Source organism: Chanos chanos, chromosome 15, assembly GCF_902362185.1.
Source record: "Chanos chanos chromosome 15, fChaCha1.1, whole genome shotgun sequence".
NCBI classification, from domain to species: Eukaryota; Metazoa; Chordata; class Actinopteri; order Gonorynchiformes; family Chanidae; genus Chanos; species Chanos chanos.
In genome coordinates, this window is record NC_044509.1 from 6,592,682 (window position 1) to 6,619,797 (window position 27,116).

Sequence of the window (27,116 nt, forward strand, 5' to 3'; positions counted from 1 at the left end):
GCTACATAATTAGAATATTCAGGTACATCTTAAAATTATGTAGGTGAGATGAAGACAAAATGACGGTGAGTTTAAGAGAAAGAAGGAGAGGCAGAAGTAGAACGACACCTTCAACATAGTCTTATCTTTGATATTGTAATGTTCGCGTTTTCCACGACAGCTGACAGTCGAGCTTGTGAGCTCATTTTCTCGCCAAAATGATAATCTGTTTGAAGCATTTGAAACAGAATCTGGAGAAGAACGCTGAATTAAATTAAACGATTATCACATCGTATGCATTTTTAAAACCATATTAACACGTTCCGCGTATTATGCCTTTCTTTAGATGTATCTGATTTGTTTTAAATCTTCATATGTAGTGCCATCGACTGCCCCCTACAGTCGTACTATCAAAACCACCACTGCATATTTGACAAACTTGACGAAATAAACTTGTCTGTTGCGGTGTACCATTACAGTCTGCTACTTTTTCGTCCGGTAGGTATCAGTCAAATAGAACTGTCTTTAAAATTCAAAGCTAAACGGTTTTTATCATTGCTGATACTGATACATTGGTTTGATTTCTGCAAGTACTCTTCATCAACATTTTAAAATTTTGTAGACAAAACGTGTTTTTTCTAAAAGGATTTTTTAGACCTTATGTGGAAGTTGCATTTACATAGTTTGTGGAGTTGTGATATGTTTAATTACGGGAAACCATGCAAAGTTTTATGTGGCAGATGAAGTCACTTTGAATGCTAAGGGAATGTGGGTTCACGAGTCATGACCTGCAAGTATTGCCACAATTCTGTGATGTCAAAACTATGAAGCAATTCATATTACCTTAATGACATCTGAGGGATATGAGGCATGTATCCAAGCAGACATCCGAAGAATCAGCAGATTAAGATGCTCGTGTCTGTATTCTGCTGATAGTAAACACGTCATCCATGGTCGGGCTCCGTCTAAACCCTCTGTTTATTTTGATTAAATAGCAATATCGATCATGGGAAAATCTATCAATCACAACAGACATTTGTGAACTTCCTGTGTTAAAATAAGAGTACCCCTGTGCTAATAACGATAATAAAAGGATAATATAATAATAATAATAATAATAATAATAATAATAATAATAATACAAAGCAATTGTCTATCCATAATGTTAAGGTTTAATGGCTGAGTCTCAGGAATCATTACAGCAAAAATCAAGCATTGAGTGATATCAAACTAAGAAAAGGTCATTTTCTCAATCCAGCAATAATGTGAAGCTTCAGTTACAAAACCTGGGGCCAGCCCTATCTTTTGTTCACTTATCATTTATTAACAAATTTCTTTCTTTTTTTTTTCATGTTACGCATATCAGAGTAAAGTCTGCTAAACGCCAAAACAATCGATTAATTATCTTTGTGAGATAAAAAGACAGACCAACATGATTTTTCCTTTGGACTTTTAGACAATAAATGATAACGTTTGGCAGACAGAACATGATTTTTTTTTTTTTTTTCCTCTTGCTTTGATACAGGAGTACAGTGATGCAACAGATGATCTCAGGAGAAACGAACAGATGGACTGCTGTTGCTTAGGATTTTACTTCAAAGTGGTCTGTTAAATTACAGGAAGAAAGCGTGGAGTAGAGATCCTTCGTTTTTTTCTTTTTTCTTTCTTTTTTTTTTTAGAGAGAGAGAGAGAGAGAGATGGGTGGCATTCCGTGTATAGACAGGTCATCAGTAATAACAACAAACTTTTAATACTGCAGTTGAAATTCACATTTGTACCAAACAACGGGTATTGTGATCCGGTAATTGTCCACTACTATAAAAACCAAAGCTGGACGGAGCACGATTTGGATGAGTCGTGAGGACGGCATCTGTTTGAAGCCTTTGCACAGACTGAGAGGAACAGACTTTGTTGACTGAATACTTTTATGTACACAAAACCCACAAAAAAAAAAAAAAGAACAGAAAAGAAAAAAATCATCATGAAAAAAAGAGGGAGAGAGAGAGAGAGAGAGAGAGAGAGAGAGAGAGAGAGAGAGAGAGCGAGCCTCAGTTGAATCCAGCAGCCTATCTTTTTTATTCCCAAATACGCTACAGAAGTCTATGAAGAGTATCAAGTCCAAGTCCTTCAAAACAGATTGAGGGGGGATATTCAGTCTATTTATCATCAATGCGTTTAATACACCCACAAAGGCTGAAAAGGAAAAAAAAAAAAAAAGGCAAATAAATTAAACAACTGGAAACTGGCGCCAGTATCTTCATAAAACGTGACCGATTTCAGCCGACTGAATATTTAACTCTTAAGAGGCCGATACATATTCTGACAAATAGCTCTGTGTTACTCGGGGAAAATCCCAGAAATCTGACCAGTTCCTTCACGTCAAGTTTTTATTGTCCATTCCGGAGGTAGTCTACAGGGTCAGATGTTGTACCACGGCTATGACGTACCACTGTATCTTTATATATTAGCTCAGATCCTTTTAGACCATCTCGATTTAGTCAATGTCATTCGTTCGTTTATTGACACAGATGAAGTCCTTGGTTTTTTTTGTTTTGTTTTGTTTTTTTTTTGGTGATAACTGTAAACAGAAAGATGTTGTGTGAAGCATTAATTCAAGACGTGAGCATCATCAGTGGTTTTTTTGTGGTAAGGTACCTCCGTATTTCCCTACATAACCAGCCCTTTTCACCTCCGTCATCAGTGCTGCTCCTGAGGAACAAAGCAAGTGACAAATACATCATTATTGTGTACGTCACTAATACACAGGAACAGCAAATTCAAATATATCAATACTTAACATCATTTTTTACTTCACTTTATCCAAAATAACTGTATTTCCAAAAACAGAAATAATCCATATACAATAAAAAAGTTCATGTGACTGACTCCGAAGTTGTAAAATTACAAAAAAATAATCTAGTCAATGTAAAATAAATAACCAGTTGTAATTATCCATTACTATAAATTAAGTTAAAAAAAAATAACTAAGCAACCATACACAGAAACTGAGGTAAAAATAGGACTTTTAAGCTGAGTTACGTACTGTGAAGTTGCAAAATTTAAAGAATGCAGATTTATTCGACTGGTAAATATTCACCTCTTGTGTGAAAGGCGTATCCTCTTGATGAATCCCATTTTCTGAATTTGCACCAGAATTTGTCTAAGGGCCAGACAAAAGAACACAACAGTGATACAGACAACGCTTTTGAATGCTGGTCAATGCCGGTTCCTCTTTAGTGGAAAAAAAAAAGTTAAAATTTTAGTGGTCACTGAGAGTGACGGTAGGTAACAGTAGCTCTGTGGAGCTTAAAGGGTTACCTGGCTCTTCTCTGGGCGCATGCGCATGGCCTGAACCAGCTGGTCAACCTGCTGGTTGTGTTCCAGAGCGTTCCGCAGGGCCTCCTCCGTGTTCAGGAGCCTCTGACGCAGCCGAGCCACCTCCGTGTCCGGAGCTGAGGGGTCCAACATCGAGTACCTGCGGTGGTCCGGTGATGATCTTTCTCGACCCTTTTCCAAAGATCACACACACACACACACACACACACACACACACACACACACACACACACACACACACACACACACAAAACAAGATATAGGTTCAGGAAGAAGACTGACAAAGGACAGCTGGATTAATAATGAATGTGAAGGTAAATCTCATAGTCCCTTAGTCTGGAGAGCCTCAAGATGCCCAGCCAACGCACCTGAATACAAAGCAGCTTAGAAACACTTCTAATTCACTTAGCTATCGCTCAGTTATTCAACACTCTTTTGGTCCCCCAATACTAACCCTATACCTTCAACAGCACAGCCAACAGACCGTAACAGAAACTAAAAGCGAACCATAAAACGATCGCATATTTTTCTGTCTCCGTCTTAGGATCCTGAAAGATCTTTAACAGACGTTTCAGTGTTTTTTTTCTCTTCGTTTGTGGATCGGGCGCCCAACCTGGAGACTGACAGAAAATGGCAGACCGTGTCTGGTTAGAGAAACAGCAGAGAGCAGATGCCGGCCATCTGTCTCACCAGCAGCAGCAGTTTCTCCCTAAGGGTTTTGATGTCATCCTGCAGTTTCTGCTCCTTCATTCTCCATTCCGCCTTATGGACCTCCCGACTCAGGTCCCTGTCCATGCCCGGGGAGTGACGCGGGGAATCCAGGAGCAACACTCTCAGCTCATTTAAGCTCCTGACGCACCCGCGCACACACAGACGCACACACACACACACACACGCACACACACACACACACACACAAACAGGCCCACACAAATGAGACGTTAGGTAACCGCTTATTCAAAAGGACAGAAAAAAAAACAAAAATCAAGAAATCAAAAATGGAAGACTATTCTTAAACTGGTATGATTATCTAATCAATGCTAATGCCATTTTGAAATTGAAATCATGTTCTTGTCGTTATCTTCATGCGCGTTCATGCGCCCCTGCGACGGCCCTCTCATCATCTGCGTCTCTAAAATGTAAACTAGTTCTGTTCCTACGGATGATCCGCATCGTTAACAGTAGGAACAGTTGTCTCTGTAAACACAGCAGACTGTTCTGTGAGGTTAAATGACATTCTTCCCTTCCTTTTAATCAGAGTGATTGTTCTCATTAGCCTGATGTGCTCTTAAGTGGATTAAATCTGATTACAAGTAGCATTCATGACTGAGGAACATGCTCTATAGATCAGGGTGGCCTTTGCCCTTTTTGTATAAAACAGCTCTTCTGGGGAGAGTGAAGAAGCATATGGTGGTTTGAAGAGCTTGTCTGCGTGTCTGAGTGTGTGTGTGTGTGTGTGTGTGTGTGTGTGTGTGTATGCGTGTGTCTATCAGCCTGTGAATGTGGCAGAGAGAATGTTCTGAGGTTTGCTTCACACACCAAAGGCACAAATCGACATGTTCCCAGATGGCTGGAGTGACAAAACCATTTTTAAATGCATTTACACTCAATTCAAACTGTAAACTGATGTGACTCCACTCCAACCTTATCGCTATACAGTGCTACTCTGGCCAAGTTACTGCGGAAAGGAAAAGGCACAGCTCACAATTTCTTAATGACTTTGGGAGCGGTATGAAAACACACACAGGAAGAACCCTCTTGGGACAAAACTAGTCTGAGTTGCAACTTCCACTACAGCACCGTTTAAACATAACAAACTCGGGGGGCGCCTACATCCACTTGTAAAAACAACATTACAGCAGTAACTACAGGCTTGTTGTGTAAAAGGTTATGGTAATATAGTCGCTCGACTCTGGTGTGAGGAAGGAAACAGAATTTAATGGAGGAATTATAAGAAATGTGGAGTAAGCAATAAAAACGCAATACGTTTCTTCTTATCCGCGTACCTTTCTTTCTTCAGGAGTTCCTGGCTAATAATGACAAGCTGACCGGACGCGTCGTGAGATTTCTTGGTCATTGATTCTAGCTCCGCCTCCAGACGCATTTTTTCCCTGAGGAGGCCGTCCACCTTCTTCTCCCCCGAACGGACCTTCCCCTCCAGGGCTGGCCACAAAACACACGGACACACAGACAGGCACAAATTTAGGCTTACTGATGGGTGCGGTGGTTGTCAAAGGAGGGCAGCGTTTAGAGTCTATGTTTGAAGGTTACTGTTTACTGCTTGAGTTAGGGTCGGCATTAATTTGGACTCATTAATTAAAAGAAATCAATATAATCTACTGCTTGCTCTGTATGGACGTGTTGGATAGAAATGAAAAAAAGAAAAAAATGTTAGGTAAAAAATAGGTTAAAATGTTCTTAAAGATTAAAAAGTAACAAAGAATCTTTACCAGATACTTGGGATTTGAGAGCATCTACTTGTGTTGTAAGTGTAGACACCTCTTTTTCCCTTTTTGTAAGTTTCTCCAGAGTTTCTGCAATAAAGAATGAAAAACCACGGGTCAGAATGCTAACATTATAAGTTCTCGGTTCTTTGATCTTCTTTTGGTTAAAAAATGATCTCAGGAACCAAACAGAGACACAGGAGGAGCCCTGTGTCCTTCAGAATCGCTGTGATTATTACTGATTAAAGAAAACTTCTCCACCACGACCAGCAAAATAACCAAAACTACCGATGTTATGATTTCAATGCTGTAAAAGACAACAAGAAACAGGTGTTTGTCATGTTGTCGTCACCTTCCATGTTCTGTTTTAATTTGATCTTCTCCTCAGAGTTCTCATTATTTTCTATCATCTGAAAGAAGAAAAAAAAAATATTAGTTTTACCACACTTTTATCTGGCCATTAACACCGTTATATTAATTATTCACAAATCTACTGCCATCAAATACTAAATATTATGGGAATAATATTTAGTATTTGGGAATAATAGTCAGTAAACATTATCTAAAATTTTAGACCAGTTCCAACACACTGCGCAACACACTGTTCAACGGTCATTGCTTATTTAAAATGCAGGTAAAACAGTCACTATGACAACATGGTCTCTTCGAAAGGAAGAGCCTTGCACTCACAGAGAATATTTTGGAAATATTTAATCAAGATCAAAGACGCTAGAAACAGACACATCGCGGTCACTCACGTTAGCATCCTGGGTGTCGTGATCAGCCTTCAAAGCCTGTAGTCGGTTCTCACTGATCCTAAGCTTCTCCTCCAGAGAGAGGATCTCCGCTCGGCTCTGAGCTTCAGCCTTCTGCAGGGCCTCATAGTCCACCATCTTCTTCTCCGCCAGCTCCAGCTGCTCCTGCAGGTGCTGGTTGTTGCAGCTCTGCTCCCCGTGAGCCTTGTCCAGCTCACTGAGTCTCATTTCAGCCCTCTGGAGCTTATCGGACGCCTCCTTCAGCTCCAAAGTGTACTGGCTGCTCTTAGCTTCTGCCTGGATCTTCCAGTTCTCCTCAGACTCCTCCAGCTGGTCGCGGAGCTCCTGGAGCCTGGCGCGGTAGTCCTCGCGTTCTTTGGCCAGAACGGCCGCCTCGATCTCGTGTTTGGCTTTCAGGTTCTCCAGCTCCAGCTGGTGCTCCATCCTCAGGCTCTCCAGGGCCGCTCTCATTTCGGGCGTGGTTCCGTCGCCGTCGGCGCCGCCCTCCGCTGCCCCGCGGTCGCCCGTCACCGAAGCTTTGAGTTCCTCCAAAGCGCGCTGGTGGTCGCCCACCAGCGAATCCAGCTTGGCCTTCCAGCTGTCCATCATCTCCATGTTCTCGCGGGTGGCCTGCTGGAGCCGTTGTCGCAAGTCGGCGATCTCCTGCCCCTGCCGTTCCACAGTGGTGCGGAGGTGTTCCGCCTCCCGTTGGCTGGCGTTTAGGGAAGCCTCGTACTTCTCCCGTAGCTGGATGTTCTCCTCGCGGTGCTCGCGGCCTGCCGACAGCAACTGCTCCCGCAGAACCAGAGCCTCTGCCTTCAGGCCGGAGCCGGAGTCGCCGGCCTCCTCCCCATGTTTCAACCGAGCCTGGAGCTCCTCCACCTCGGCTTTACGCAAGGCCAGCTCCTCCTCAAGCTGCATGACGCGACTTTTCTCCTCCACTGTGGTTTGCTAGCGGACAGAAAACAGGTCATTTTAAATATTCCAACACGCTAATCTTTACACGTCTCCTCTGCCTCCAGTTCCTATTTCAATTTTTTTTTTTTTTTTTTTTGAACTTCTCTCAAAGGATTTGGCACATATCTCAGTATGATTCCCTGGTTTATACTGCCTGAGAATCAAATTTAGGCCAAAGATTTAGCTAGGGCCCTTTGTTGTAAAATTAGGAATTTTGGTATCATTTTCATTCATTAGATTCAAAGAAAGCATTATTCTCTAAATTCTCCTTGATTCTTGATCCTACAATGTCCTAGAGAGCAGTCCACTGGAACTGGAGGCTTTGGGAGGGGCTACAGAAAAGCGCTACAGGTAACATCCTATACCTCCACCATCTGTTTGTCCAGCTACAATGAAAGAGCGTTGATTTGGCAAAAAAAAAATAAAAATCTTGCAGTGTGTGTGGCATAAACAAATACAGTGCAACCTATGAGGAAAAACCAGCATACATTCAGAGAGCACATACAGTGAAGCAAGCCATTCACTGCAGTCTGTTCCTCTAGAAGCAGCAAGACAAGTGTGAGATGACATAGCCCACTACCGTTCCCAGGCATTTTTTGGGGGGTTTTTTGCAGTCACTAACTCTACCAGCAGGTCGAGAAGTCAAAGAGAAGATTTCATTTCGCAAACCAAGTGACGGACTCCCAGTACAGACAGAAGAGACCTATTGAAGTCACGCATGTAAATGTTAGTTTTGTTTTGTTTTTTTGTTATGTGCCATTTTTGTTTGTCTTCAGAAGAAATGACTGTAACCAGATACACGTCAGAGGAGACTAAAAGCATTCAGAGACAGCCCTCAAGAGTGCACGCCGCGATCTCCGATCTGCTGTTCGTCATCGCTGATTTTCGGCAATCATTCCGAAAGCTTAAGAGCACTCTGCAGAATTGCAAACATTTGACGAACGAGTCCATTTTGTTTCACCTTTGTTTTCTTACCCAACCCCACGGGTGTAGCTTGCAGTCGACTTCTGCCCTGTTAATAAACAGCATACCATTGAATTTGAAATTGCGTTGGTTAGAGCACCACAGTTAGACTGCCTCAACCTAGACAGCGCCTGCCTTTTTCACTCTGATAATCAGCATTACTCACCATGGCCCTTTAAATCGTAAACCCAAATATTTCTGTCGCCTCTTATGCAAAGAAAAGTGCAGGCGTGGAAGTTTCTGCACGGGATATTCAAACGAAAATGCGTCTCAGCTTCTTTTTTTCTTTCATACGAAAAAGACCTACAGCTACACAGAAATGTGGACTTGTGTGATTTTAACTACACTGCTGTCAAAGACTGTGGCAAAGATTATTAATGTACAGGTTCTACAGGCTGAGTTTCCTTACGTGAAAATGAAAGTCTTCTAAAGCTAAAGTGTGAACTTCTACGGGGACTTGGCTCAGATAATAAAATCGAGAGGGAGAGAGAAAGAGAGAGAGAGAAAGAGAGAGACAGAGAGAGAAAGAGACATGTAAAGACAGCAGATCTGTGCAGAAAAAGCGTGAAAAGCAATACCCTGGCTGTCTGCAGCACTAAAAAAAAAAAAAAAAAAGCCACTACGGCAGGCAGGGTCAAAAGGTCTCCAACACTCCAACGCCAACGTTTCTCTTCTTCTAATTAATAGCTCTAACAGAACAGACGTGTGAAAAAAAAAATGAAATAATCTGTTTTAAAAGAACATCCACTCCATGTTCAGATACAAAAATTAGTTTGGCTCGGGTCACCCTTTGGGGAAGAAATATTTGAGTAAATGTGTTACTGGAATAGCGACCATTAAGTCGTTCCCGTTTCAGTCCGACTGCTGTTCCAAACAGTAAATGGGGATCGTGGATAATTTCAAAAAGCCAAGATATCTTGACTAAACATATGTGAATGATGGAGACCTCAGCCTTGGAGTGTGCTAGATGCAGGCAGGAGACAGAGTGCATTCAGAGACGGGCGACCTCGAGAAAAAAAACAACGAAAAACTCGCGATGAGGGCAGAAGCAGAGACAGAGCCACAGAGGGTGGGGGGGTGGAGGGGGTGGAGGGGGGGTGGGGGCGAGAGATGGCTACAGGCAGGGAGTCTCCTGTCGCTACACGTTTTTATTTATTTATTTTTACCATCTTCTCGTCTAACTCTTTCTGAAGTCTCTCTGCTTTGGACTTTTCGACATGCAGACTCTGCTCGAGCTGTCGAATACGAGCATGCTCCAGTTTGGTCTGAGTCTACAGAGAGAGAGAGAGAGAGGAAAACCAGAGAGAGAGAGAGAAAGACAGGAGAAAGAGAAAGACAGACAAACATAGGAAAGCCAGATACCTGGACAAATCTATAATATATATATATATATAAATTGAGAGAGAGAGAGAGAGAGCCAGTTTCATTTTAAAGAGCGTAGATACCGTAGGAATAGTTCTGAGAGATAGGAGAGCAGGAATACAAAGGAGCTGAAGTGTGAGCCAGAGTTGGTCAAAGACTAACATTTCTGGATGCCTGTTATTTTCACTCTAAACAGTCTCTTTTTAGTTTCATTTGGGAAGAAAATATCTTGAAAAATAATTTGGATAAAAGAGTGATCCAAATCCAGTCATTTGGGATAACAGAGAAACATGTGTTAATCTATGTGCACGTAAGATGATATTCAAACCTATTTTCATATTGAAAGTTTTTGCTCAAACTCCTCTATGTCCCCTGTGAGCTGAGAGGTAAAAATGATTGTCTTATCATGTATTATTCAGACTGTAAAATACCTCAAGGTCTCCTTTGGTAATGGATTCCTCCTCCACTCTGAACTGCAGATCCTCCACTTTTCTGCAATAACATACATCGGCCAGTAGGGGTCAGATATACATTTAATCATTCAGAGTGAGGGATTTCACTGAAGGGGGAAAAAAACACTAGACTCAACAGTAACACAACTGGGTTATTGACTGTTCAGATTAGTCACTGTATTTATCAATATATCAGAACATTTCAGTTGTTCTGTTATGCATTCTGTACCTATGTGACAGAAAAAGTCAAAAAAAAAAAAAAAGCCAAAAGCCAACCTTTTTTCTTCTTCGAGCTGATTGGCTAGTTCCACTTTGTCCTTCTGGGTGCTGGCCAATAGGGCTCTCATTTGCTGCAGGCTGTTTTCTGAATCAGTTGCATACTGTGTGAGTGGAGAGGAGAGAAGTTTGTTAAGTGATCTGGTGGTGCTGTTCCACCCTACGCTCAGGACTACCTCCCACACTAAGTTACAGGTGCTAGTGTGAGAGGAACCCATGGTAAACAGGCTGTGAACCGACAGCAAACAGGAGATTAAAAAAAGCCTCAGAAAAAACATTCTGTCTGAGGATAAATCAAGGCTTAAGCCGGCTCTGTCTGTGTACCTACAAACGCCACGTGAAACGTGATAAACGTTAAAATGCAAAGCATCTTTTAACGTTTCTTTCAGCGAATACAGCATTTGATGTTTCCACCGGCTTTGATAAACTGTACTGAGATGAGCCTTTTGCTTCTGACAGTTAAGATATAAAACAAAAACATCCGATGTTACATATTGTTGCATAACATTAATGTTGTATATCATTTTTAATTTGGATTCATACCGAATTGTAATACGACAGAAGAGACTGATGTTGTGGATGAATTTACGCCTGCACTGGCAGACACTGGTGTGATGTAATGCGTAGCGTGGTGGTCTGCAGACAGAGACTACTGTGTGTGTCTGTCTGAGTGTGTGTGTGTGTGTGTCTGTCTGAGAGTGTGTGTGTGTGTGTGTGTGTGTGTGTGTGTTTGTCTGACCTGCAGGTGCCGGGCCTTCAGCTCGCTCAGCTCCTTCTCCACCTCGCAGATGTGGCTGGTTGCCTTGGCAACCTCAGCCCTCTCCAGGTCTCGTTCGGCGAGGAGCTGTTCGATGTGCTGCTGCTTCTCCTTCAGAGCCTCCTGCAACGCCGTGGTGCCCGAGATCTTACGGGCGTAGCGCGACGACGTCTCCGTCAGCTGCCGAGGCAGGAAACGCGGTTTTTAACTCGAGGTTTCAACGCCACGGCGTTTCGCCCGAGAGCGCCTCACACAAACGCTCGTGTCGATGACAGCCGCTCGGCGCGTTCGTTACCGCTAACAGACTCAAAGCCCTAAAGCCCTTCTTCCATTTAGAGAATACGACTCAAAATCACACGCTAAACATCTCTCTAGTCTCTCCCTCCTCCCTCCCCATCCCTCACTCACCAGGCCTGTGCGGCTGGGTCGTGCTCCCACGGAGGAGGCCACGGAGCTGACGGAGCTGATGGAGGAGCTGCTGGGGCTGTGGCCCAGCGAGGACACGCCCATGGCCATGCGTTTGCTCTTCTTGGCTTTGGCAGGGCTGGTGGAGGGGAACCCGATGCGGATCACCTTATGGATGGGCGCAAACAGGCCAAATTTGGGCAGGCACTGGAAGTATCTGAGGAGAAAGAGAGAGAGAGAGAGAGAGAGAGAGAGAGAGAGAAAGAGGGATGAGAATGAAGGTCGGACAGAAAATACTTGAACATTCAGCACAGAGCAGCACTCACCGACCAGCGGTGTTAGTTCTCATATGAATTTGTACATGAACGACTGTGTTATAACAAAAATGATATTAAGAACTAAGTCCTGAGTATTAAGTCCTGTATATATGAATATACATATATAAGCACACATCCATACATACAGGCTTTCCAGTTTAGTTTTATTTGTGGACAGGCTATGAATTCACAAAGATTGTTTTAGTGGGCCACATTCTTATACAAATACATGCAGATTGTTTTAGCATGTTATAATCTCATATGTATTCACACAGATTGTTTTAGCGTGTTATAATCTTATATGAATTCACACATATCATTTTAGTATGTTGTAATCTTTAACGAATACACACAGATTGTTTTAGTGTGTTATAATCTTATATGAATTCACATAGATTGTTTTGGTGGGTTATAATCGTATATGAATAAAAACAGATTATTTTACTGTTATAATCTTATATTAACTCACACAGATTATTTTAGTTGTGTTATAATTTTATATGAAACCACACAGACTGTTTTAGTGTGTTATAATCACGTATGAATATACACAGCCTGTTTACTGTGTTATAATCTTACATGAATTGGCACAAATTGTTTTAGAGTGTTATGGTCTTATATGAATACACACAGACTGTTTTAGTGTGTTATAATCTTGTATGAATATACACAGACTGTTTTAGTGTGTTATAATCTTATATGAATACACACAGTCTGGTTTACTGTGTTATAATCTTATATGAATACACACAGTCTGGTTTACTGTGTTATAATCTTATATGAATACACACAGTCTGGTTGAATGTGTCATGATCTATGACAAAGCTAACAGATGCTGACTGCTAACTGCCAACAAATGACGTAGTCAGTGTTGTCCAGAGATGAAAACATGCTGGCGGAGAGTGGTTCAGCAGACACAAATAGTCAAATGAATCTGTGAATATTTGTTAAATCGTGGGTATTTATGAAGCTTGGGGTTGGACATTTCTGATTTCTGACATTCCTGCTTTCTCAACGCTCCTGCCCTTTCGCTGACCCCAGCTCTCTGTGGCCCCTACGGTGAGGCCCTTAACCCAAAGCAGCCCCCGTCCCCTGGCCCTAGCACACTTTTCACTTTTAATTGCCTACTGGGATTGAATAAGAGTTCAAAAAAAAAAGACTGTTATGTATTTCTGTCACGCTGTGCTTTAGGCGGGGTGAAGTCATTACTCTATACGGACACAGAAATACTTCAGGACGTGAGTGAGGCGGATACTTCTGTTCTCTTCAGTATCGTGGTTCTGCGTTGTAGTTAAGGTGACTGAACGTGGCGTACCTGGTTCCGGCCACGGCGCCGTCATTCTTCCCTAAGGGTTCGTCTAACTCCACGCCGCACCATTCGCCCTTAGCAAAGTCCGTCTCTCCAACGTACCGTACCACTCCCGTCTTAGTGCCTCCCACCTGAGGAGAGAAACAGAAGAGTGTGGCCTCTTAACGTCACTGAGTGAGACATTTTCAATCAATTATTCACATTTATATTGGTTTGTTATCTAACTAATCACATTATATAGTGCACTACACGGATTTTTAGTTCCTCTCACACACACACACACACACACACACACAATACTTATGTATATATATCCACATGTATAATAATGCAGAGCCACAATAGAAAGCCACATTTGATCAGAAATATTCTCAGTTTATCACATTCACTATGACAGAAATTGTTATGGATGAGAAACTGTGCAGCGTCTCTCAGTGACAGGAAAGAATGTCAACGTTAAGGACAGAAATTGTGGTGGCACCCGTGTGTCGGGGGGGGGGGGGGGGGGGGGGGGGGACCCTGCGAGCCGACACGCGAGAGGTGAGCCCGTCTAATTCTGCATGACTGAAACGGCAAATCTGCCCTACATTCTCCCAGAAAACAGGTCACTGCCACTTCCAATAGTCACATCACACACACCGAGGCAGATCCGAGGGTGTGCACACTCACACACACACACTCACACACACAAACAAAGAGCCACCTTGAAGCAGTTCCAGATTGTTAAAGTGCTGTTCTGGACGGATAAAGTGAACGGCTACGCTGCTAACTTTCACATCACATCAAACAAAGGAACGCGAATTCGATAATCCCGCCGGGACGCGGCTCGGTACGCAGGAGAGAGAATCAGAGGGGCGCGGTGACCTCTCCCGCTAAAACCAAGTGTATCTTCTTTCCAGAAAACCTCTAAACACACGCTTTTATCCCATCACCAACATAGGACTGAAATAGCAAAAACACACCATAGAATAGAATACAGAAACACACACATTTCTCAGTCACCACCGTTTCATCTTCAATACGTAGAGCACTGTTTTTTTTTTTTTATAACAACTAATTAATTTCACTTCATCATCTATTTAATTATCCATCATTTAACTAGCCATTTCAATGGTTTCTCAACAATCTGTTTGATTTCTGATCTTAATTCTTCTCTGCTGTAGCCTGGACACACAGCACTCACTGTTGGTAAAAAAAATTGAGGTGATATTACATTTCTGACTGAGGGGTCAGTGTTAGGGCTAGAAATGCAGTAACACCCCCCCCCCCCCAAAAAAAACAAAACAAACAAAAACATTGGCATCTCTTATTTGAAATACAATTTCAATTCAGTGACACTATGTCCTTGAACCAATTTGGCAAAATACCACGGCACAGCAAAAAACAGGGTCAGAGAGGGCCAGTGTTTGTTCACATTCCCCTACTGAGCTGTGAGGTAAAACAACAGCGACCGGCACAAAGCACGTTCAACTCTGAACAAACAACCAAATTCGATCGATTCAGTTGGTTTGTGTGAATGCTTCCACAAAGAAAATAAGAACGTGAGAAAACAATTCAGTCAAGTCGCGGTAATCTATACGTACGCCGAGGGACGCCTTATCCTGCCGTAAGGCTAAACAGACTTGGCAAGTTTTTGGGGGTTTTTTGTTTTTTTCCAGAGACTGTTTTTGAATGAAGTTCAAGTTGTGTGGGAGACAGTCAATGCCAAGTCAGCTGACACAACAACACACAGCATTTAAGGGAGAGAGGACCTTCCTCTTAAGGACGGCCGCACAGCGTTATAAGTGCTACGCTTAATCCAATTTATTTACAGGTTAACGTAAAACGTCCAATAGAAAAAAAAAAAACCCTCTGCTTTAAGAAACACTGATCAATGCGACTGCTTCTGCTTAAAAGACAAAGGCCTGTTTGTCTCCCCTGCTTTGCAGTGGTATCAGAATCCCTGTTCCACACTGCCTGGTGTCATAGCCTCTGGATGGAGCTGAAGACAGAGGGGCTTTTGTGTAAGGCTGGAGACTAACTTCTACACACACACACACACACACACACACACACACACACACACTGATGGAGAGGACATCTGAACAGAACCGTTTTCTACACACACACACACACAAACATACACACTGATGGAGAGGACATCTGAACAGAACCGTTTTCTACACCCACACACACACAGACATACACACACACACAGACATACACATACACACGTTTCCACTCACTGCTCGTGTATCTGGGCCTGCACTATCTGTCCAAGCTAAGACAATGACTTGAGGATTCTTTTTCACAATGTGAGTTTGGAAGAAAAAAAACAACTTTTTTTGTTTGTTTTTGTAGAGGCAGGTTTCAGCTGGCGTTCGGCGTGACACGTGAACCTTAGACAAAATAAATGAATGGGGTTTTTTTTCATTAGACAGATGGCTACTGCATTTGGCCTTGGCTATGCAGATAAGGCCCAGCATTTCTCAGGTGAGTTTCCTCTACTCACTTTCTCTGTCTGCTTTCACTGACAACTGTCTGGATAAGAGCACGCCATGTGACACGTTCATCTTCACAGCTGTGTGACAGACATGAGAGCGCGCGCACGCACGTGTGTGTGTGTGTGAGTGTCTGCTAGACCCATGTGTCTGGCAGATGAGACCAGTTCATCGCCGACACGGATAAGGTGATAACAGAAAAATTCCAGTGGGAAAGTACAAACCGTCCTGTCTCCTTCTCGAATGTTTTATTTTCAATTCTGATTTTGACCATTCTTTCTTTCTTTTTTTTTTTAACTGGACTTTGAACAAAGTCATTATTCAATATAAGAAACTCAACTCAATGTCAAGCGGGAAAAAAGGAACCTCAGAGTTTTATCTTTAATCAGGGTTTTTTCTCTCTCTCTCTCTCTCTCTCTCTCTCTCTCTCTCTCTCTCTTCCTCTCTCTCTCTCTCTGGCTTGAAAGAGCTGCTAAGCTGGCAGGCCACACTGAGGAGGTGGCTGAGTCAGGCGCCTGTCTCTCTCTCTCTCTCTCTCTCTCTCCCTCTCTCTCTCACACACACACACACTCACACACACACACATACAGTAGAGCCTCTGCACTGACACAGAAAATGCTGCAGCTCTCAGCTCAGGCAGAATCTGGGCCTAAGCCACCCCGTGGCCTCCGCTAATCCAGCAAACTGTTCCTCTCTCCCTGACTGATGACTGACTGATGAGGATTCAAAGATCTCTGCACCAAAGAGGACAATTTTAACCCTCAATACTCTCAACTCCCAAAGTAAAAACAAAAGACAAACCAAACCACAGTCAATATGAATGACATGTCTTATGATATACACATGTCTAATTATACAGTATCAAGTGGAAGGCATGGGATGATTCAGTGGAAGAACAACGAATAGAACTTTAAACACTGTACAGTTACAATAAGGCGAATAACAGTAAGAGTCTCCATTAACAATAACATATTTACATTTATTCATTTGGGAGACAGTCAACTTAGACGAGAGTCGCATACATATGATGTCATAAGAGACCATGATAATGGAATAGACTCTATCCTCTTACGACACGGTTTTATGCGCGTCTGTCAGATAGATACGGTGTCGTAAGTGAATGAACTCTATCCTCTTACATAAAGGCCAGTCAAATCCCGATCCCTCTCATCTGTCCTGAAGGCGTCAGCAGAATTAATTACTGCCTTAATAAAGGAATCAATCAAAACTGCTGGTTTTTTTTTTTCCCCCTGCTCCGAGAGAGTGCTGTCCACTCAGGGGAAGATGTAAGAGTAAGAGATCCTGGAGAAAGCGTTCCTGAACGCCCACCACCCCCCCACCCCCCCACCCCCCTGGTATTCTGCATTAAGGAATTCGCTGTCAATCAACGCTTTGCCTTGGTTTGAGACAGAACGCTGCGTTTGTAGAACAGATGGGGGAGAGGGAGCACTCTGAAGAGGACCCGACGGAGTTAGACGACATTGAGAAGTCCTTCATATACTAGAGCACAGTCATGGTAATGGGATCGCAGTGTAAGGGAGCAGCGTTGGGAGAAGTGAGGAGAGAGAGAGAGAGTGAGAGAGTGAGAGAGAGAGAGAGAGAGAGAGAGAGAGACCGTCCCCATTGGGCTAAGCTGCATTTCACTCTGACCTCTCGCCTTCATACCTCCTTCTGGCTCCTAAAACAAGATCTATATTTCATCAAGGCACAAGTTATCAAGCCACACGTGAGTTACGCACATCAAAAATGGCTCTCATATCAACCCAATGGTGCTGAAGTGAAACTGCAGTGCCTACTACGCAATCTAATGGTGTGCGTGCATGCGTGCGTGCGTTCGTGCATGTGGGTGTATATGCATTCCAAACAAAGTTCCAGTCACTTGTCCTCTAAACACCCTAAAGATACAATTCAGTCCTGGGGTGCCTGACTCAAGAAGATCTCTAGGGAGTTATTAATAAACTTCAGTGAATCACGTTTTAGCTTCTGACTGATTTCTTGGAAACTCTAAACTGAGTGTAAAAGAATGGCATTTCCCCCTCTGGCTAGAAGCTGAAGTATCTTATGTCCATTAGTCAGGGCTCTGAAATAAATATGTCCTCTCAACGTCTGGTAACCAGACACTACCAATGAAAAGTGAAAAAGACCAGGTTCGTTTTTATTACGCTCAGGCCTAATTACGCTATGCTATAACCAGCATGCTGAGTTATAACATGTTTTTGGGGGGGGTTTTTTCATGTTTTTTTCAGCGGTTTAAATACCACAAAACATTTTTATTGTCAAAACTAACGCTGGTTATTTTATAAGGTGTTAGATATGTCACACGACTTGTTACTCAACTTGAAGCCGGACGTTAGCCAGAAGTTGTACAACTGCTCTAGTGCCCAAAATGTTTCACAAGAACAACAACACGGACAGATGTTCACTCCTACTGTGCTCTGCTCTTAGTTATGAAAGTTATGACTCTTCGAAGTTGTGTACATTTTCTGGAGGCAAGACTAAACGCAAGACAAATACCATGTCTGTTTATGGAAAAACAGAACCGTCGTTCATTCAGAATCATATAAAACGTACGAGGCCATCCAGTTACATGCGCAACGTTCTGTTTCTATAGGAACAATCTGCCATTTCTCAGGTCTATGCTTTTACATTATCATAAGAATCGTTTTTTTGTTTGTTTGGGGGTTTTTTTCATTTTTTTGTATTTTGTCTTGTCATTTTTTTTTTTCTTTCACTTGCAAACGCAGCACGATTAGGTTTATCCCCTACCTCGGTTTTTCAAAACGTTATTCACAATTACCACTTCTTCATTCACTACCACTTTGCAGCATTTATGTCTTAACACAAAGCAATGCCATCGTAAAATCGCAGGGAATTCTACAGCGCCTTGTAGATTTTATGACGGACCAAACGGACAGAGGAGAGACGGCTGTCGGTGCGTGGCCTGACCCGAGCTCCGTTCAACGGAAAAAAAAAAAATGAGATCGTGTGTCAGGGCCGAAGCATAAAACCCTGAGAGTGGGCACAGCTAATCAATGGATGTTCACTGACGGGGTCCTGTGACGGTAATCCCACTTGATTAACTTTATCGACTGTTTGGAAAGCTTTTAGCAAGCGCAATGCTAACTGGAAAGCAATTTGACCGAAAGCCAGTCAAGCGTATTCGGTTCAGCTGACAGCTACTGAGGGACATCCATTTACCTGACATAAGTAACCTTACGAAAGGAAGAGATACTTGTCAATAGTAAAAGATTTTTTGGTGGACTACATAAATCAATAGAGCATACACATCCAGTGAGAAACCCTGCGAGTACAGGTGAATTAGAATGTCTCAGTATGGATGTTGAGTACAAGAAGAATTCCGGAACTTACCAGAACCCTGTCTCCAACTTTCAAGTCCTTTTCACCTCCTTTCTTCACCGAGCCGCTGTCAGACATGTTGGAGCCGGACTCGTTGCCCGTCTTCATGGCACTGTTGAGGACGCCCTCTCTGAGCGGCATGACCACACGCTGGGCGGCGGTGCCCTGGACGTTCTGGGCCGTGAGCGAGTCGTTGGAGTGGACGTCGCTCCCATCTCCCGCGGGCTGGCGGGTGAGTTTCGAGGGGCGGATGAAGATGCCCTGGAGGGGCTGGCACTCGAAGTAACGCACCCCGCCGACCGAGCCGTCGTTCTTCCCCACCGGGTCGTTCAGGACCACGCCGGCCCACTGGCCGGGAGCGAACTGGGTCTCTCCCAGGTAGGCGATGCAGCCGGGCTTCACGCCGTTCACCCAGACCCGTTCTCCCACCACAAAGTCCCCAGCGACCTCATCGCCAACCTCAGAGGCTTTGGAGCTGGACTTGTCCGAGGCGCTGCTGGGAGCTGGAGTGGTTGGTTTATGTGGGGTGTCTGTACAAACACAAGGATGAAAGATTCAGCTAATAATCAATTTAAAAAAAAAAAAAAAAAGTCAAGTAAGACACACAGTGACTCAAAACTGATTTTGCAAGAACCTTTTCTACACATTCAGTTTTGTAGGAATGCTTTCTGACACACAAACACACATCAGGTCAAACTAAGGTAAACTATTCAGAACTTTCTTAAAACTTACACCTCATATCATTAAATTGACTTTTATATGTGAAGCTAGCAATGCAGTAAGCCTCATACACAGATAAAAACACAAAATAGGAATCAATTATGACTTTGATACCATTTTTTTATTGTTTTGACTGCACCTAGACAAAAGAGTCCAAAACAAATTCCTCATCCGTAATCTGGTCCCAACTCGCCTCTGCCAGCTTTGAGATCAGACCCTTTCCAGAGGACAGAACAAACAACTTTGTATCAAAGTCTTCTCTGTCACCATTCAGTGTCTGTTTACGCGCTAACACAGACTTTATGCAAGGCTGAGCAATACTCTAATTTCAGTGAATCTGGGTCAGTGGGATTTGCGGCGATACGCAGACTGCGAGCGGCGATTTGCTCCTGTCATGGTTTCGACACCACGTTGTTGCTGTAACTGATTTTCTCGCTGGGCGATACAGTGGCGAATTCAGAAGAGGACAGGTTAATTAGCATGTGGTCCTTTATTCCTGGCTGCTCTGTGTGTGTGTGTGTGTGTGTCTGTGTGTGTGTGTGTGTGTGTGTGTGTGTGTGTGTGTGTGCGTGTGCGTGTGCGTGCATGCGTATGTGCGTGTGTGTGTGTGTGTGTGTGTGTGTGTGTGTGTGCGTGTGTGTGTGTGTGTGTGTCTGTGTGTGTGTGCGTGTGTGTGTGTGCGTGTGTGTGTGTGTGTGTGTGTGTTAGAGTGCGTAGCCGGTGCCAGGATGCTGTCTGCATGGGGGAGGGGACTAATGGATGCTTTTTGTGCCCCAATTGTTCCCATATGTTCCCAGACTGATAGACAGACTGATTGGAAAAATGAACAAAAGGTTGAACTCTTATGTTTCTCCAAAACTCATGCTCCATCATACTGGGGCTTCAACGCTAAATACTGCATGACAGTGGTATATATTAAGATCAGATTGATTGCTCCTAAAAGCTAATAGGTTGTCAAGAAAATTGAGTGAGTGAGAATCTGCAGGACTAGGAGTCTTAACAGTTTCTGGCGTTTTGAAGAAAAAAATCAGAGCTGGGAAACTTTAAGCCGCTATTCAAAAATTGTCGATAAGTGAAACCGTGAATTTTTTTTTTAACGTTAATATAACAGCTTGAACATGAAACAAAACCTCAAAAGTAGTGCAGCAGATTTCCATTTGCCGTAGCACGAAAGCTCGGACAAAGGACTCAGCGGTAAAGTAACAATTGCTTATACAGCAAATGCCACTTGAGCAGCGGGACAAATCGCACGCCATCCCGTGCCAAACCCCACGGACCTGAATGGGAGCCTGCATCAATTCTCTCCTTTCTGGCCGTGCCGAAAGTGTGAATGTAATACTGAGGCTCTGGAGAGAGAGAGAGAGAGTGAGTGTGTTAAACCCTCAGTTGCTGTAAATGTGAACACTGAATCTCACTGCTTTTCAAATATATTTCATTCATTAGTAAACGCACTGTGTGTTTAGTTCATTTAAACGTGTGCTTCATCAGAGTCACCGCCATTACCTCAAAACTTTTTCAATGCACTAACCATTTACGTTAAAACGCTTAAGAATGAACTTTACCGTTGAATTCAGTGACGGTAACTAAGCGATTTCAGCACTGATTTACTCTGATGGTGCTTCCATTAAACCCATATCTCTGTACAAACACTTAAACCCCGTAACAACTGCACTGTTAGAATCTGTGCTGCACTTTAAAACGCGGAGCGGTGCTTTATCGGAGAGATACGGCAACGTGCAGGCAACCACAGACCCATCCAGGAAGTCCCGTCCCAGTGCAGAGCCCGTACTGGAGGGCTGGTGCATTGCTTGCCCAAGTGATTGCGTTGCCGGAGTAACAGCAGATTGGGGAGGGAGGGGGGGGGAGAAATAGGAGCAAGGCAGGAAGAGGAACACAAGCCTCGGTTCACTATTGTGCCTGGTGGCCACCTCCCACCATCTGAATCCCGCTATTCAGTGGAGCAGCACAATGACCTTTGCACAGACCTCAGTACCCCCCGCCCCCTCATGCCCCCAACCCCCCCCACCTCCTGCCTCCCGCCCTCCCTCCCTCACCCTCTCTCCCTCTCACCCACAACCCCCCCCCCCCCCTCTTAAACCCAAATACAGAGAGAGGGGAAGAGGAGGGGTTAGCTCTGATCACTGCTTCTTCTAAAATATTTTACAATCTTAACCTTGATTTTGTTTTTTGGGGGGTTTTTTTTGGTCTTTTAACCGCAGTAAAACTGCCTTGGTGACGAGCTTCGCGTCTGATTTCCTGAAGCCTTTTTCGAATGCGCGTTTTCCTGGAAAGCCATAATCTCGTCTACGACTGGTCAAGGTAAGCGACTAAATAAAGGGAACACTCAAGCGATGAGAGATACAGCGCACCGAATGGAGGCGTGTCCCAACAGATGTTGTGCCTAAGTTAATCAGGCAATTAACATTCCATGATGTGTAGGGCCAGGTACAAAAACGCTGGGCTGGCCCAGGCATTCATTAGTTGTGGTAGACAGGATAGAGGAGGAGAGCTGAGTGACTTTCACGCGACCTTCAGTAGCTCTACCGATGAAGACTGCTGAAGTTGCCAATATTTCATAACAGTGGATGCTGTGGCATCCACACGGAAGCTGGAGGGGGGAAACATCACCAGCAGGGTCAACCGTTGTTGAAAACGCATGGCCCTTGACCACGACCCGCGCAAGCTTGAGATGCAAGGCAAAAAAAAAAAAAACAAATCCCAACAGATGAGCAATTCTAAACAAGTTGGTTTCAAATACCAGCCTTAGCCGCGCGCAGGAAGTTTCACTAACCAAAGCACATTGAGAAATTTGCACAGAGGGATTGCAAGACTGGGTTTCCAAATGTATACACTCTGTTAAACCTGAACCATGTGTGCATGTGAAACCTACAGGCCCTGGTACTAGTCTCCCACAGCGAAAGTTTCTGGATTCCATGTTATTCAACGGGTTTACCAGTTGGTATTTTGAATGCTCCCATTGACAAGGAAACAAGTGGCCAGTAAGTGGCTTAATGAATGCAAAGTTACCTAATATAAACCTAAATGGAGGCTGTAATTCATCATTAAGAGCAAATCAAATAATGAAAGGTTCTAAAGAGGACAGTGTTACATCTCACCCACAGAGTTCCAGACACCTGTATAATCTATGTCAGGGAGCAGTGACACTGTCCTGAGGTCCTACAGAGGCCTAATCTCTTCTTTGTGTAGTTACCCTGTATTTACAACATAAATACAGTACAACGTAAGGTCATTGGTCATGTTTCTGGATCTGCACATGCAATGTATGTTAGCATATTACATACAGTATATTCCCATGGTAATGTAAACAGTCTCCCATACAACTGGCCACCATGTCATGCTATTAAAATCAGAGCTTAGAAATGGGAATGATTTTTCTGATTCAATGATATTGTTCACTATTTTGGTTCCAAGATGAGACTGATTATTGAATAAATTAGGATCTCTTTAAGTTAGACCATAACACATACTAAGGTCACCAAGTCACTGTTTAAGAATATGCAGCCCCTGTGTAGCAGATGGGGTTCCTACTTGTCAAGAAAACTCTTGCTAGAACCTATAGATGACAGTGCTAGTGCTAGTACTACTAACACTATGAGGACCTTCAATGACACAACCCTCTACAAAAGAACATCCATTTTAACACAAACTACCACCAGGAATTTTCAACTGCCGCCTTTAAAGAAAGTTCCTGCGTTTTGTTGAATATAATGCCGTAGACACATTTAATCAACCTCTAAGAGAAGAGAAAATACAAACACAAAGATTAGCGACATGGTGCACATACGCAGCTGGTGGTTATTAATGTTCATTTCCTGTTTAACATCTGCATGTCTCAGAATATAGGGCAAAACATCATTACAGGACGGAGTAAATGTCCTGAAAAAGTGGATTAACGGCATTTAACATCAAGAGCATCAACAGTGCAGACCACCTAAATCACTTCCCCGGCTGTTCCCTTCAGGATTTCAGCCAAAACAAAACAAAAAAAAAAAACTGCCCGAGAATACAGCTATTACAAACAGAGACCACACTCAGGTCTTAAGGGATACCTCCCCAGCAAGAAATATCCAACATTATAAGGAACAATAACAGGGTCAGAAATGGTTTAGAGTATATCACGTGAACACGTTTTTTTTTTTTTTTAACCACTTCAAACCATTTGGGAGATATTACCTACTATATAATACCTCTACTAACACTGCCAAGTAACCCTTTCATGTTTTACAAATACTCATGAAGAGCGCGACGTTCGCTCAAAGTACTGTTTCCAGAAACAACTGCACTGCTTGATTTTCACTTACTGAGCCCTCACTTCCTGCATCACCCCCCCCCCCTCCCCCTCCCCCCCCTCAAAGCATTCCACAGCGAACATGGACCATGACACCCCTCTGGCTGACACACAAACTGATGCGAATAACAAGCCGCAGTCTGCGAGTGTCTCCGGCGGTGTGTGTGTGTGTGTGTGTGTGTGTGTGTGTGGGGTAATATCAGCCCAACAAGTCACCGATCATTACGCTGGGGCTTATATAACATAAGCGACATGTCTACATCCTGGGGAGACCACCGGTTGCCACGTGGTGCAGGACCAGATCATTGACCGCACACCGCTGCGCGATGGGATGCAATTGTGCAATGCGCATAGTTTTCTGTGATTATGTTTAATTAAACCGTAACTCATCAAAATGGTTACCATAAACCCAAATAGGCTTGGGTTGCACTAAAATGTATTAAATTTGTAACTACGTTAGAAAAGTGAAGAATATTACCGGACGCTTGATAACATCTGAACGATGGCATGAATGAACGACGTTGAAGTGATCTGTACGATAAATTATGTCTCTGGGCAACACTGAGCTGAATTTGCATCATAGGCAATGTAGTCTGTGAAATACAACCTTTTTTCTCCCCCCCCCCCCCCCCCCCCCCCCCCCCTCAGTTCTCTCTGCTATTAATCGCCTTTAAGAAATGCAGAATGTCTTCAACTTACTGAATGGCACTTCCCTATAGCCTGTTTACACACTGCTGTTTGTTTAGAGCACTTCAAGCATGTTACTACTCCCTCTCTCTCTCTCTCTCTCTCTCTCTCTCCCATTCTCTCTCTCTCTCTCTCTCTCTCTCTCTCATTCTCACTCTCTCATTCTCACCCTCTCCCTCTCCCTCTCTCTCTGTCTCTCTCTCTCTCATTCTCACTCTCTCTCTCTCTCCCATTCTCTCTCTCTCTCTCTCTCTCTCCCTCTCTCTCTCTCATTCTCATTCTCACTCTCACTCTCTCTCTCTCTCTCTCTCTCATTCTCACTCTCCCTCTAGCTATGCCAATGATTTTTAAGGTCTTGGTTTTCTTGAAGCAGGCTCCTCAGGGGACACAGGACTTTTGATGAGTAGTTTTGTCTGTTTCCTAACTTTAAATTGATACTCTGGCATTACCAAAGATAAAAATAGGCTTGGAAAGAAATCTCACAGTCTAATTCTCCTCCAAAATATATTTCGCTAAACATCGACCACGGCAATACCACTGAAATCGCGGAAAAGAACAGTCACTGTAGAATTAGCTGAATCACGACTGACAGTGGGAAGGATATCTCTTCTTCCAGGGAGGCAGGAAAGAAAGTGACTTACTGTCTTTCTGTGCTGCAGAACCGGAAGGTGCTCCAGGAGTGGGTCGTCCCACTGGGCTGGAGTGTTTTGGTCCCCTGCCAGGAATTTTCAGTCCACTTGACTTCAGCATATTCATAATGTTGACCAGAGAGGCTACAAGTAACTCCCAGCAGTTGTGGATTTTTCTTTTTTCGTCGAGGCACTAGAAGTTCAAGTACTGACTATCTTTTTCCATTTTACCTGTGGGACTAAGGCAGAATCAAGAGTGAATGTATGTATTGCTGCTGAGCTCACTCATGCTAGCAACAACATATCAGCCAAAGGGTTAATATCATACATACTACAATAAAAAAAAAACGTGTCAAGATGTTACAGCAATATGCCATTGGGGTTTAATCCTTTGTTTGTTTGCCTTTGGGTGAGTACCATTCTCTTAAACCCAAACTCGGTTCACCACTGGTGTGAAAGCCATGAAAACCACAGGAGGGTCCTCGCAACTTCTTATAAAAAGCCAATGACTGCTCGTTAGTGCCGTGTAAACACGGCACAATAGACGATAACCTACTAGAGAACGAAAATACATGAAAGATATGCTTGTTTAAGTATGTGAAAAGTGGCTTGACCCACAATGAATTTGACATGGTCTGCACCAACTGCACATAAGCTGCATCAGCAATGATGCAGGAGAAAGGGGGGACACAAGACATTTGAGGACACTGTCGTCGTGTTATACGTTAAAGCCACAAATGAAGACAACGGTATAGCCAATATAGCCTAACTGAATAAAGGATTTGATAGCCTATTCTCAACTGAATTACTGCTCAACACAGGAGAGTGAAACAGTGTAGCTATTCCAGGTTGACGATCATTATGCAGCTCATTGTATACGATTACGTCCCATGTGCGTTTTCAACGGTATTTTTTTATTTTACTGGAGGCAGTCTAGGCCATAAAGCCGGCAAGTCTATAGTGTTACGATAAATGGGTCATGGAAAATGCTTTAAAATGTGATTTACGCTATCCAATAGGGTCCATTATCAGAGAAATAGCTTGAATACGGTTAACTCGCTACTCCCTTTAAGACCTAAAATGACTGCGTTGAGAGTAAGATATCTGCATTTAATTAAAATATACGAAACATCCAAACTGCAGTTGTGTAAAATCTCTAAGACGAAGCGAAATTAGAATATGAATAAACAGTTTTTCCATGTAGCCAAGACCTTGTTCTATTGTTTTAGCTATCCGCTGCAGCGTGGCTATGTCTTAGCCCTGACAGATGTCTTAAACACAATAGCTACTAGTTTAAGGGGAAAAAACGCTTTACCTTATAAAGTCCAAGCTCTCTGAATTGGTAACAAGTAGCAGCAGACCAAGTTGAGATTTTCTTTGATGGAATAGCTTCGTGGACCTCCCGGCATGCGATTTATCCGTTCCCAGCCACTCCCTTCACTCACACATACATGGATGCGAAAATATGGATGCTGAGCTGAAACTAGAAAGGAGAGTGTGGCAGGATGCTAAACCGCAGTAACCCAGCGACATACATACCGGGTCATTTTTAGGAACGGAATTTTTACAAAATCCGGCGCTTGACTGGATCCAGCTGTTCGTCTCTTAGTGAGGGTTATGTC

General features: G+C 43.3%; 1 protein-coding gene across 1 annotated transcript; it reads right to left on the reverse strand.

Moving 5' to 3' along the window:
• Positions 1-3,004: 3,004 nt before the first annotated feature.
• Positions 3,005-25,621, reverse strand: clip2 (CAP-GLY domain containing linker protein 2). The gene is made up of 15 exons (XM_030792969.1): positions 25,507-25,621; positions 19,162-19,679; positions 13,319-13,443; positions 11,690-11,903; positions 11,264-11,461; positions 10,525-10,628; positions 10,228-10,288; positions 9,601-9,705; positions 6,518-7,465; positions 6,112-6,169; positions 5,766-5,849; positions 5,322-5,478; positions 4,006-4,165; positions 3,298-3,486; positions 3,005-3,139 (listed from the first exon to the last, which is right to left on the reverse strand). The coding sequence occupies exons 1-15, from the start codon at positions 25,619-25,621 to the stop codon at positions 3,005-3,007; spliced, it is 3,171 nt and encodes a 1,056-aa protein (XP_030648829.1).
• Positions 25,622-27,116: the final 1,495 nt, after the last annotated feature.

Excerpts from the sequence above, each read along its gene's own strand:
- clip2 (XM_030792969.1), bottom strand. The coding sequence starts at position 25,621 with ATGAATATGCTGAAGTCAAGTGGACTGAAAATTCCTGGCAGGGGACCA. Across the intron at positions 11,462-11,689 it reads GACCCAGCCGCACAGGCCTG|CTGACGGAGACGTCGTCGCG; the intron begins GTGAGTGAGGGA and ends CTGCCTCGGCAG. Across the intron at positions 3,487-4,005 it reads GGGAGAAACTGCTGCTGCTG|GGTCGAGAAAGATCATCACC; the intron begins GTGAGACAGATG and ends TCTTTGGAAAAG.